Source organism: Hyla sarda, chromosome 7 (genome assembly GCF_029499605.1).
Source record: "Hyla sarda isolate aHylSar1 chromosome 7, aHylSar1.hap1, whole genome shotgun sequence".
NCBI classification, from domain to species: domain Eukaryota; kingdom Metazoa; phylum Chordata; class Amphibia; order Anura; family Hylidae; genus Hyla; species Hyla sarda.
In genome coordinates, this window is record NC_079195.1 from 139,449,173 (window position 1) to 139,462,877 (window position 13,705).

At 42.1% G+C, this 13,705-nt stretch overlaps 1 protein-coding gene across 1 annotated transcript; it reads left to right on the forward strand.

Annotated features, from left to right (window-relative positions):
- The first annotated feature begins 824 nt into the window (after window positions 1–824).
- Window positions 825–13,348, forward strand: LOC130281632 (cornifin-A-like). The gene is made up of 3 exons (XM_056529062.1): window positions 825–942; window positions 1,495–1,539; window positions 13,152–13,348. Exons 1-3 carry the CDS (start codon window positions 825–827, stop codon window positions 13,214–13,216), a joined length of 228 nt encoding a protein of 75 aa, XP_056385037.1. The 3' UTR covers window positions 13,217–13,348.
- Window positions 13,349–13,705: the final 357 nt, after the last annotated feature.

Consider the following 13,705-nt stretch of genomic DNA (forward strand, 5'->3'; position numbering starts at 1 on the left):
CCAGACCTAAACCCTATTCAGCATCTGTGGGGCATCCTCAAATGGAGGTGGGGGAGCACAAGGTCTCTAGCATCCACCAGCCCTATGATGTTGTCATGAAGGAGTGAAAGAGAACCCCAGTGGCAACCTTTAAAGCACCAGTGAACATCATGCTCAAGAGGTTTTAAGGCAGTGCTGGAAAATAATGGTGGCCACACAAAATTATGAAACTTTGGGCCCAATTTTGACATTTCCACTAAGGGGTGTCCTTACTTTTGTTGCCAAGGTTTAGACATTATTGGCTGTGTGTTGAGTTATTTTAAGAGGACGCAACATTAAACTCTGTTATACAGGCTGTGCACTCTCTATTTTACATTATAGTAGAGTGTCATTTCTTCAGAGTTGACACATAAAAGATATAAAATATTTACAAAAATGTGAGGGGTTGTAGTCAACTGATGCACTAAGAGGTTAAAATATGTGTGACAAACACCTTCATCATTTACATGTGCGATAACTGTGCACAGTAGGTATGTTGCATGTGTAATCTGTACCTGTTTATCTACAGTCATTATCTTACTAATTTTACAGCCATTATCTTACTAACCATCTATTAACTCAATTCATAATTTTTTTCCATGTGATATTGAATCAGTTTTTATTGGAGCCAGGTATACATTTCAACACCCTATAAATGTTGACATCACCAGCCAAGTTGAGGAGTGTATTCTGATATCAGCTTCACTATATAAATAGGTCCATCCTAAATCTAACATCATTGGAGAAATTACTTTTACTCCTCAACCTCTGTGTATCTAGAGAAAATAATCTTTCCAAGAACAATTATGTCTGGGGTAAAAGGAGGACCATGTGGCCAAAAAATCCAGTGCCAGGATCCTTGCAAGAACCCATGCCAAGACCCCTGCCAAAAAGTACCTGTCTGCGTAGATCCATGCCAAGACCGTAAGTTGTTACTATTAAAGTCTTAAAGCAAATGTCTACTTTTGAACACTATTTTACAGTTTACACATGGATAGCGTGTACATGAAAGATTGAGTACATGAATGATTACATTAGTGATCTTGTACTAATTCTGAGTGTATCCTATACATATTCAGCACCAGTATGATATTCCAGAGATACATTTACGAGTCTGATGTCTTTAGATGTTTAATATCCTAGAAAGTATTGTTTGCTCTGTGTCTGTACAGTTCTTGCTCTTGGAATTTTATCTATATTAAACAACATATACACTAAAGTAATATAACATAGAAAGTACAGACTCAATCACTGCAGCACTGGAACTCTGCAAAAAAGCTTGAAACATGATGTTCAATGTTCAATGGCTGTTTCCAATTTTATTATTTATATCTATATGTAAACTGTAAATTTGTGTCCCCTTTAGGATTAGCACTTTTTGTAATATTATATGAGCAAACATTATATAGCATAAACAAATAACACAAAATTGTGCACAGCATACAGTCAATATAAATTTGATATCTCTGTTTTTAGCATGTAAACCAGGACTTCAGCAACAAGGTTATTTCTACAAACAAGGTAAATATACATCACAGCAGCTGTTACAATATACTGTTTATAGATTGAAAAACATTAACTTAGGTTGAATAGTAAAAGTAATGTTCTGATAATAATACCCAAATAGATATAACATTTTGTTTCAGTAGCAAAGCAGTAATTATCTTATAAAACAATGTAATGTAATGTCACCAACAAATGGAAATGAGAACAAAAAACAGGTATTCAAGTATATAATTTTATATTTCATCATGGATGCATATCATACATAGGATACCAAATTGAGAGGGATTCATGCATATTGAGATTTTTCCTTATTGCCCAAACTTTAACCCCTTAAGGACCCAGTAATTTTCACTGTAGGACCCGGCCATTTTTTGCACATCTGACCACTGTCACTTTAAGCATTAATAACTCTGGGATGCTTTTATTTTTCATTCTAATTCCGAGATTGTTTTTTCGTGACATATTTTGTCGATACTTGCATCATTTCTTGGTGAAAAATTAAAAATTTGATGAAAAAATTGAAAACTTTGCATTTTTTTTTTACTTTGAAGCTCTCTGCTAATAAGGAAAATGTATATTCCAAATAAATTATATATTGATTCACATATACACTGGGGGAGATTTATCAAATGATTTAGACTGGTCTTTCCTGTCTAAATTTGTCGCACAGAAAGTCGCAGTCTAAATATGTGCAACTTTTTTGCGACTTTTGCTCTAGAGGATTTTTAGAACATGATGCATGCAAGTCTATTTTAGACTGAAATGCATTGAAAAATGCATTGGTGCTGAATTTATCAAGTGCAACTTTTGTGCGACAAGTAGCATCTGCCCAAAATACGCTGAAATGTCAGACCTTGTTGGAGCAGGTCTAAATGCAGTTTAAGCTGTAGACCCTGAAGTCTGAGCACAGAATTTATCAAGGGCTGTGAGACCTTTGATAAATTAGGAGCACAATAGACAGGAGACTACAACATATGCTGGTCTATAGGCATACCCAGAATAGACTAGATTAGTAAATGTCCCCCAATATGTCTACTTTATGTTTGCATCATAAAGTTGACATGTTTTTACTTTTGGAAGACATCAGAGGGCTTCAAAGTATAGCAGCAATTTTCCAATATTTCACAAAATTTTTAAATCGAAATTATTTAGGGACCAGTTCAGTTTTGAAGTGGACTTGAAGGGCTTTCATATTAGAAATACCCCATAAATTACTCCATTGTAAAAACTGCACGCCTCAAAGTATTCAAAATGACATTCAAAAGGTTTGTTAACTCTTTAGGTGTTTCACAGGAATAGCAAAAAATTTTAGGAGAAAATTCAAAATCTTCATTTTTTACACTCGCATGTTCTTGTAGACCAAGTTATTGAATTTTTACAAGGGGTATAAGGAGAGAAATCTTCCTGAAATATGTAACCCAATTTCTCTTGAGTAAGAAAATACCTCATATGTGTAAGTCAAGTGTTCGGCGGGTGCAGTAGAGGGCTCAGAAGGGAAGGAGCGACAGTGGTATTTTGTAGAGTGAGTTTTTCTGAAATGTTTTTTGAGGGGCATGTCACATTTAGGAAGCCCCTATGGTGCAGAACAGCATAAAAAAAAAAAACACATGGCATACTATTTTGGAAACTACACCCCCACCCCTGAAGGCACGTAACAAGGGGTCCAATGAGCCTTAACACCTCACAGGTGTTTGACGACTTTTCGTTAAAGTTGGATGTGTAAATGATTAAGGGATAATAGAACAAAATGCCCCCCAAAATTTGTAACCCCATCTCTTCTGAGTATGGAAATACCCCATGTGTGACGTCAAGGGCTCTGCTGGCGCACTACAATGCTCAGAAGAGAAGGAGCGCCATTGAGCTTTTTGAAAGATAATTTGTTTGGAATGGAAGTCGGGGGCCATGTGCGTTTACAAAGCCCCCCGTGGTGCCAGAACAGTGGATCCCCCCACATGTGACCTCCCTTTTTGGAAACTACACCCCTCAAAAAATTGAATAAGGGGTGCAGTGAGTATTTACACCCCACTGGCATTTGATAGATCTTTGGAACAGTGGGCTGTGCAAATGAAAAATAACATTTTTCATTTTCACGGATCACTGTTCCCAAAATCTGTCAGACACCTGTGTGGCGTAAATGCTCACTGTACCCCTTATTATATTACGTGAGGGGTGTATTTTCCAAATTGGGGTCACATGTGGGAGGGGTCCATTGTTCTGGCACTATGGCGGCTTTGTAAACACATGTGGCCTTCAATTCCGGACATATTTTCTCTTCAAAATCCCAATGACGCTCCTTCTCTTCTGAGCATTGTAGTTTGCCCGCAGAGCACTTTACGTTCACATATGGGGTAAGTTCTTACTCAGAAGAAATGGGGTTACAAATTTATGGGGGGCTTTTTTCCTATTTTCCCTTGTGAAAATGAAAAATTTAGGGTAACACTAGCATTTTAGTGAAAATAAATATTTTTTTTTCATTTTCCCATCCAACTTTAATGAAAATTTGTCAAACACCTGTGGGGTGTTTTCTCCGAGTGCAATTTCTCCGAGTACGGAAATACCCCATATGTGGCCCTAAACTGTTTCCTTGAAATACGACAGGACTCTGAAGTGAGAGAGCGCTATGCGCATTTTAGGACTAAATAGGGATTGCATAGGGGTGGACATCAGGGTATTCTATGCCAGTGATTCCGAAACAGGGTGCCTCCAGCTGTTGCTAAATTCCCAGCATGCCTTGACAGTCAGTGGCTGTCTGTAAATGCTGAGAGTTGTTGTTTTGCAACAGCTGGAAGCTCCGTTTTGGAAACACTGCCATACAATACGTTTTAAATTTTTATTGGGGGGGAACAGTGTAAGGGGGTGTATATGTTATGTTTTACCCTTTATTTTGTGTTAGTGTGGTGTAGTGTTTTTAGTGTACATTCGCACTGGCGCGTTACGGTGAGTTTCCCGCTAGAAGTTTGCGTTCCGGCGAAAAATTTGCCAAAGCTCAAAATTCGAACAGGAAACTTACTGTAAACCTGTCTGTGTGAATGTATCCTGTACATTCACATGGGGAGGCAAACCTCCAGCTGTTTCATAGTTACATAGTTACATAGTTAGTACGGTCGAAAAAAGACATATGTCCATCAAGTTCAACCAGGGAATTAAGGGATAGGGGTGTGGCGCGATATTGGGGAAGGGATGAGATTTTATATTTCTTCATAAGCATTAATCTTATTTTGTTCCAGGAATGTATCTAATCCTGTTTTAAAGCTGTTAATTGTTCCTGCTGTGACCAGTTCCTAAGGTAGACCGTTCCATAAATTCACAGACCTCACGGTAAAGAAGGCGTGTCGCCCCTTGAGACTAAACTTTTTTTTCTCCAGACGGAGGGAGTGCCCCCTCGTCCTTTGGGGGGGTTTAACCTGGAACAGTTTTTCTCCATATTTTTTGTCATATCCCCCCTTAAACGTCTCTTCTCAAGACTAAACAATTGTAACTCCTTTAATCGCTCCTCATAGCTAAGATGTTCCATGCCCCATATTAGTTTAGTCGCGCGTCTCTGCACCCTTTCCAACTCCCAGCATGTACTGACCGCAAAATTACAACTCCCAGCATGTACTGACCGACCGTGCATGCTGGGAGTTGTACGTTTGCAATAGCTGGAGGCACACTGGTTGAAAAACCTTCAGTTAGGTTCTGTTACCTAACTCAGTATTTTTCAACCAATGTGTCTCTAGCAGTTGCAAAACTACAACTCCCAGCATGTACAGATCGCCGAAGGGCATGCTGGGAGATGTAGTTATGCAACAGGTGGAGGTACGCAACTACAACTCCCAGCATGCTGAGACAGCTGTTTTGGCATGCTGGGAATTGCAGTTTTGCAACACCTGGAGGGCTAGAGTTTAGAGACCACTGCACAGTGATCTCCAAACTGTGGCCCTCCAGATGTTGCAAAACTACAAATCCCAGCATGCCCAGACAACAAACTGCTGTGTGGGCATGCTAGACGTTGTAGTTTTGCAAGATTTAGAGGGCTAAAGTTTAGAGATCACTGTGCAGTAGTGATGTTGCGAACATAAAATTTTCGGTTCGCGAACCGTGAACGTCCGCGAACCGGGCAAACCGCCATTGACTTCAATGGGCAGGCGAATTTTAAAACCCACAGGGACTCTTTCTGGCCACAATAGTGATTTAAAAGTTGTTTCAAGGGGACTAACACCTGGACTGTGGCGTGCCGGAGTGGGATCCATGGCAAATTACATAGTTGGTGCAGAGTCTGGTTTTAATCCATAAAGGGCATAAATCACTTATTATTCCTAAATGGATTGGAATAATGTGCTTTAGCCCCCCTTTAGGCATCACATAGTTAGATTCCCCCCTTTAAACAGCACATAGATTCCCCCATATTAGGCAGCACATAGTTAGAGCCTCCTTTAGGCAGCACATAGTGGGATTTGAACACAAGGCCCCAGCGCTGCAAGGCAGCAGTGCTAACCTCTGAGCCACCATGCTACCCTTAGCATACATCTAATATCCACGTTTGCAAAAATGGACAGAGATGTCAGCAGAGAGTACCTGAAAAATTAGGCTTGTATACATATGCCTGAAAAATGTGGTATTGTTGCAGCCGCTTCTGTAGCAGCGGCCATAAAAATTGCAGCACCCTAACAATTGCAGCAGCAGAGGCCAGAAAAATTAGGCATGTACACATGGATGAAAAATTGGGTATTGTCGCAGCCGCAGGTGTAGCAGCAGCCAGAAAAATTGCAGCAGCAGAAAAAGTGCAGTAGCAGAGGCCAGAAAAATTAGGAATGTACACCTGGCTGAAAAATTTGGTATTGTCGCAGCTGTAGCAGCGGCCATAAAAATTGCAGCACCATAGCAAGTGCAGCAGCAGAGGCCAGAAAAATTAGGCATGTACACATGGATGAAAAATGGGGTATTGTCGCAGCCGCAGCTGTAGCAGCAGCAAAAAAAAAAAATTGCAGCTCTAGAATAAGTGCAGTAGCAGAGGCCAGAAAAATTAGGCATGTACACATGGATGAAAAATTGGGTATTGTCGCAGCCTCAGCTGTTAACTGAGCGTAAATTTTTTTTATAGACATATTTGGTATCGCCGCGTGCTTAAATGTCCGAACTATTAAAATAAAATGTTAATGATCCCGTACGGTGAACGGCGTGAACGAAAAAAAAAAAAAGTCCAAAATTCCTACTTTTTTAATACATTTATTAAAAAAAATTATAAAAAATTACTTAAAAGTTTTTTATGTGCAAATGTGGTATCAAAAAAAAGTACAGATCATGGCGCAAAAAATGAGCCCCCATACCGCCGCTTATACGGAAAAATAAAAAAGTTAGAGGTCATCAAAATAAACGGATTATAAACATACTAATTTGGTTAAAAAGTATGTGATTTTTTTTAAGCGCAACAATAATATTAAAGTATGTAATAATGGGTATCATTTTAATCGTATTGACCCTCAGAATAAAGAACACACGTCATTTTTACCATAAATTGTACGGCGTGAAAACGAAACCTTCCAAAATTAGCAAAATTGCGTTTTTCGTTTTAATTTCCCCACAAAAATAGTGTTTTTTGGTTGCGCCATACATTTTATGATATAATGAGTGATGTCATTACAAAGGAAAACTGGTCGCGCAAAAAAACAAGCCTTCATACTAGTCTGTGGATGAAAATATAAAAAGAGTTATGATTTTTAGAAGGCGAGGAGGAAAAAATGAAAGCGTAAAAAGTCCTTAAGGCCAAAATGGGCTGAGTCCTTAAGGGGTTAAAGAAAAAAAGCTTGCCAGCGGAGTTCCCCTTTTAAGCAGTGGTCCCCAACCAGGGTACCTACAGCTGTTTCAAAACACACGGAGTGATATATTTCAGCCCTTTGAATACTGTAGTAGTTAGTTGCTTGAAGGAACTTAAGTTTGATTCTGGAGTACCCCTTTTAACCAGCGGTTCCCTCCCAACCAGGGTGCCTCCAGCTGTTGCAAGACTAACGGACTGATATCTTTCAGCCCTTTGAATACTGTAGTAGATATTTGCTTGAAGGAACTTAAGTTTGATTCTGGAGTACCCCTTTTAACCAGCGGTTCCCTCCCAACCAGGGTGCCTCCAGCTGTTGCAAGACTAACGGACTGATATCTTTCAGCCCTTTGAATACTGTGGTAGATAGTTGCTTGAAGGAACTTAAGTTTGATTCTGGAGTACCCCTTTTAACCAGCGGTTCCCTCCCAACCAGGACTGATATCTTTCAGCCCTAAAAAGGGCTTTTTTGGGTGCTGTCCTTAACCCCTTAAGGACTGAGCCCTTTTTCACCTTAAGGACTCGGCCATTTTTTGCAAATCTGACCACTGTCACTTTAAACATTAATAACTCTGGAATGCTTTTAGTTATCATTCTGATTCCGAGATTGTTTTTTCGTGACATATTCTACTTTAACGTAGTGGTAAATTTTTTTGGTAACTTGCATCCTTTCTTGGTGAAAAATCCCCAAATTTGATGAAAACTTTAGCATTTTTCTAACTTTGAAGCTCTCTGCTTGTAAGGAAAATGGATATTCCAAATAATTTTTTTTTATTCACATATACAATATGTCTACTTTATATTTGCATCATAAAATTGATGAGTTTTTACTTTTGGAAGACACCAGAGGGCTTCAAAGTTCCGCAGCAATTTTACAATTTTTCACAAAATTTAGAAACTCGCTTTTTTTCAGGGACCAGTTCAGGTTTGAAGTGGATTTGAAGGGTCTTCATATTAGAAATACCCCATAAATGACCCCATTATAAAAACTGCACCCCCGAAAGTATTCAAAATGACATTCAGTAAGCGTTTTAACCCTTTACGGGTTTCACAGGAATAGCAGCAAAGTGAAGGAGAAAATTCACAATCTTAATTTTTTACACTCGCATGTTCTTGTAGACCCAATTTTGCAAGGGGTAAAAAGGAGAAAATTTTTACTTGTATTTGAAATCCAATTTCTCTCGAGTAAGCACATACCTCATATGTCTATGTAAAGTGTTCGGCGGGCGCAGTAGAGGGCTCAGAAGGGAAGGAGCGTCAAATGGTTTTTGGGGGGCATGTCACCTTTAGGAAGCCCCTATGGTGCCAGAACAGCAAAAAACCCCACATGGCATACCATTTTGGAAACTAGACCCCTTGGGGAACGTAACAAGGGGTAATGTGAACCTTATTACCCCACAGGTGATTCACGACTTTTGCATATGTAAAAAAAAAAAATTTTTTTTACCTAAAATGCTTGGTTTCCCTAAAGTTTTACATTTTTAAAAAGGGTAATAGCAGAAAATACCCCCCAAAATTTGAAGCCCAATTTCTCCCGATTCAGAAAACACCCCATATGGGGGTGAAAAGTGCTCTGCTGGCGCACTACAGGTCTCAGAAGAGAAGGAGTCACATTTGGCTTTTTTGAAGGAAATTTTGCTTTGGGGCATGCCGCATTTAGGAAGCCCCTATGGTGCCAGGACAGCAAAAAAAAAACACATGGCATACCATTTTGGAAACTAGACCCCTCAGGGAACGTAACAAGGGGTAAAGTGAACCTTAATACCCTACAGGTGTTTCACGACTTTTGCATATGTAAAAAAAAAATTAAAAATTTACCTAAAATGCTTGGTTTCCCAAAAAATGTACATTTATACAAAGGGTTAAAGCAGAAAATACCCCCCAAAATTTGAAGCCCAATTTCTCCCGATTCAGAAAACACCCAATATGGGGGTGAAAAGTGCTCTGCTGGCGCACTACAGGTCTCAGAAGAGAAGGAGTCACATTTGGCTTTTTGAAAGCAAATTTTTCTCTGGGGGCATGCCGCATTTAGGAAGCCCCTATGGTGCCAGGACCGCAAAAAAAGCCCAGTGTTTTTAGTGTAGTGTTTTTAGGGTACAGTCGCACGGGCGGGGGTTCACAGTAGTTTCTCGCTGGCAGTTTGAGCTGTTGCAGAAAATTTGCTGCAGCTCAAACTTGCAGCCCGATACTTACTGTAAGCCTCCGCCCATGTGAGTGTACCCTGTACATTCACATTGGGGGGGACATCCAGCTGTTGCAAAACTACAACTCCCAGCATGTGCTGACAGACTGTACATGCTGAGAGTTTTAGTTTTGCAACAGCTGTAGGCACACTGGTTATGTATCACGGAATTTGTGACCTTACTCAGTGTTTCAAAACCAGTGTGCCTCCAGCTGTTGCAAAACTACAACTCCCAGCATGTACGGTGCATGGTGTAAGGTGACTGCTGGGAGTTGTAGTTTGCAACAGCTGGAGGCACACCGTTCGTGAAACACTGAGTTAGGTAAAAAAAAAAAACTCTAAGTTTCACAACCAGTGTGCCTTCAGCTGTTGCAAAACTACAACTCTCAGCAGTCACCGACAGCCAACGGGCATGCTGGGAGTTGTAGTTATGCAACCAGCAGATGCACCACTACAACTCCCAGCATGCACTTTAGCTGTTTGTGCAAGCTGGGAGTTGTAGTTATACAACAGCTGAAGGTACACTTTTCCATAGAAAAAATGTGCCTCCAGCTGTTGCAAAACCATAAGTCCCAGCATGCCCATAAGGGAATGCTGGGAGTTGTGGTGGTCTGCCTCCTGCTGTTGCATAAATACAGCTCCCAGCATGCCCTTTTTGCATGCTGGGAGCTGTTGCTAAGGAACAGCAGGAGGCTGTAACTCACCTCCTGCTGCTGCTTCATCACAGGACTGTCCCTCGCCGCCGCCGTCGCTCCTGGGGCCCCGATCCCAACATGGACGCCGGGGATCGGGGTCCCCAGCACCCGGGGTCGTCTTCCCGCACCCGCTCACGCCCTCCGGAAGAGGGGCGGAGCGGGTGCGGGAGTGACGCCCGCAGCAGGCGCCCTGATTGGTCGGCCGGTAATCCGGCTGACGAATCAGGGCGATCGTGAGGTGGCACCAGTGCCACCTCACCCCTGCAGTCTCTGGCTGTTCGGGGCCGTCAGAGACGGCCCCGAACAGCCAGTAATTCCGGGTCACCGGGTCACTGGAGACCTGATTGACCCGGAATCGCCGCAGATCGCTGGACTGAATTGTCCAGCGATCTGCGGCGATCGCCGACATGGGGGGGCATAATGACCCCCCTGGGCGATATGCCGGGATGCCTGCTGAACGATTTCAGCAGGCATCCGGCTCCGGTCCCCAACCGGCTAGCGGTGGGGACCGGAATTCTCACGGGCGTATGGATACGCCCTGCGTCCTTAAGGACTCGGGATGCAGGGCGTATCCATACGCCCTGCGTCCTTAAGAGGTTAAAGCAGATGTTACACTAGTGCTTTAGAAGTAAACTGGACCCTGAATACACCACCTAGCAGCAACCTAGCTATCGCTTTCCCTATACAGCAGGAGCAGCTTCTCTAACCCTCCACTTCCTAAGCCTGTAGCATGCTGAATGAGGCTAAAATGGCGTCCGTGCAAGAGGTAGTAGGGTCTGGAAGGGAGGGACTGCTGCTGATTGGCTGTAATGTGTCTGCTGACTCTGACTCACAGGGTCAAAGTTTACTGCAATGTTAAAGTATATGCTCGCCTGGCGATGCGAACGCGTACATGCAAAATTCGCCGTGAACTGTTCGCCGGCAAACAATTTGCGACATCTCTACTGTACAGTGGTCTCTAAATTGTAGACCTCCAGCTGTTGCAAAACTATAACTCCCAGCATGCCCAAACAGCTGTCTGGGCATGCTGGTAGTTGTAGTTTTGCAATTTCTGGAGGGCTGTAGCCCTCCAAATGTTGCTAGGCAACTCACCGGCTTCTGTAGGATCAAGGAAGCCAGCCGCATGACATCGCCACCCGCCGATCACCGTCGCTCGCAGCCTCCACAGATCGGTAATGGACCTTCGGCAACGGTCCCTGTCAACCACCCCGCCCACGATCTGCTATTGGTCGTTGCGTCTATTCAACCAATAGCAGGGATAGGAGGGGTGGCACCGAGATCCCACTTATATTCCGGGTCACCGGATCACCATAGACCTGTAATGACCCAGAATCGTGCAAATCGCAAGTGTGAATTCACTTGTGATTTGCCGCGATCGCTGACATGGGGGGGGGGGGTCTGATGACCCCCCTGGGCATTTGCGCGGGGTGCCTGCTGATCAATATCAGCAGTCACCCCGGTCCGGTTCCCGCCCGGCGTGGACCAAAATTCCCATGGACGTACATGTACGTCCTGGGTCCTTAAGTTCCAAGGTGTCAGGACGTACCTGTATGCCCGGGGTCCTGAACAGGTTAAAGGGGTACTCCGAAGGAAAACATTCTTTTTTAAATCAAATGGTGCCAGAAAGTTAAACAGAACTTTATCTGTATTAGACAGCAGCTGTTAAGTACTGGAACAATTAAGATATATATATTTTTTTTTTTAAATAGAAGTCATTTACAAATCTGTTTAACTGTCTGGCACCAGTTAATTACTAACCAGAATAACCAAAATACTTTGAAGTATTACTAACCAGACTAACCAACCTAAAAGTAAGAACAAAACATTGAATAACTTTTTTTTTTCCAAATACTGTTCTCAATATAAATTGTAATTTATGTAACCACTTTCTTGCACTGATTAATCTTTTAACAAGCAGCCAGCACTGCAGCCACATTAAATCAGTGACCAGCGGATTTCTCGGCATATAACATGCATGCAGGGTTTTTGCCTGTTATTTTAGTTATAAAAGTTTGTGTTATGCGCCGATAAATACGGTATTTAAACAAAAAAAATCACACAAGGAGCAGTATCGGGAGACCATTTTAGAGATATATGGAGGGAACAGGTTTTACATGGCCTTGTATATCATTTTGAACATGTTGAATAGTTTAAACTGTATTTGCAGGGCAACATTATGCAGAGTTGAGGGTGGATAGGAGGGGAGCAACAAAGGTGGATGTTGCAGTAGTCCAACCAAAAGATGATGAGTAAATATATCAATAGTTTAGTCGCATCAATATTAAGAAATGAGTGGATTCGACTAATGTTTTTGAGGGGAAGGTGGCAGGATGTGGTAAGGGATGTGTGGTTTGAAACACAGTGCAGAGTTGAAGGTGACTCCAAGGCAGCTGACTTGAGGAACTGGGGACTTGGCTGTTATTAAAAGATCACAGGGGAGGTAAAAATGATGAATTCCATTTTCCTAATGTTGAGTTTGAGAAAGCAGGTGAAGGAGAATAAAGGCAATCTGGGATTTTCGATAGGAGGGAGGTGACACCTGGACCAGAGATGTAGATTCCAATGTCATCTGCGTAAAAGTGGTATTAAATCCATAGGATTCCATAAACTGAGCCAGGTCAGGAGTGTAGATTGAAAGTAGAGGCACAAGGACAGAGCCTTGGAGGACTCCAACAGTGAGAGGGTGAGGCGAAGAGAGGGTTTGTGAGTGGGAGACATTGAATGGTGAGGTATGAGGAAATTCAGGACAGGGCTCAATTAGTGATGCCTAGTTATGAGAGAGGTTGTAAGAGAAGAAAGTGGACAACTGTGTCAAAGGCAAAAGGAAGCTCAAGGAGAAGGAGCACAGAATATTGGCATGAGGCAGTCACAAGATAAGAATACATTAGCTAATGGTAAATATATGGTGATAAATGGTTTATTATTTGTGTTCTAACCTGTAAACCTTTCCTGACAGATCCCTGCAACCCCTGCTGTCCAGACCCTTGCCAGGACCAAGGAACCTATTACTCTAATAAATGAAGATGTCACAAAGCAATTCAGACTGTCTTCCTCTTCGCCCACAAGATCTTATATAATCATCTTCTTTGACATAACATCTATAAATTGAACCTTGGTTGATGTTTGTAATTAGACTGCTGCTAAATAAAATGCACTTTGCATCCTAATCATTTGCATTATTTGAAAACTACATATTTAAATCTTGACATGGATTGGCATGGGTTGGTATGTTAGAATACAAAATGTTAATAAGAGTGACAAACAGAGGTAATGTCCAGCACATGCACAACTAGGCACAGTTCCCACTATGCACAAGTAGACAGCTGCATCTTGAAATGCACCTGAAGCCCAAACACTAGTGGTGCTCAGTCTTAAAGGGGTACTCAGCCCCTAGACATCTTATCCCCTATCAAAAGGATAGGGGATAAGATATCTGATCGCGGGGGTCCCACCGCCGGGACCACCGGGATCTCGGCTGCAGCACCCCGCTGTCATTACTGCACAGAGCAA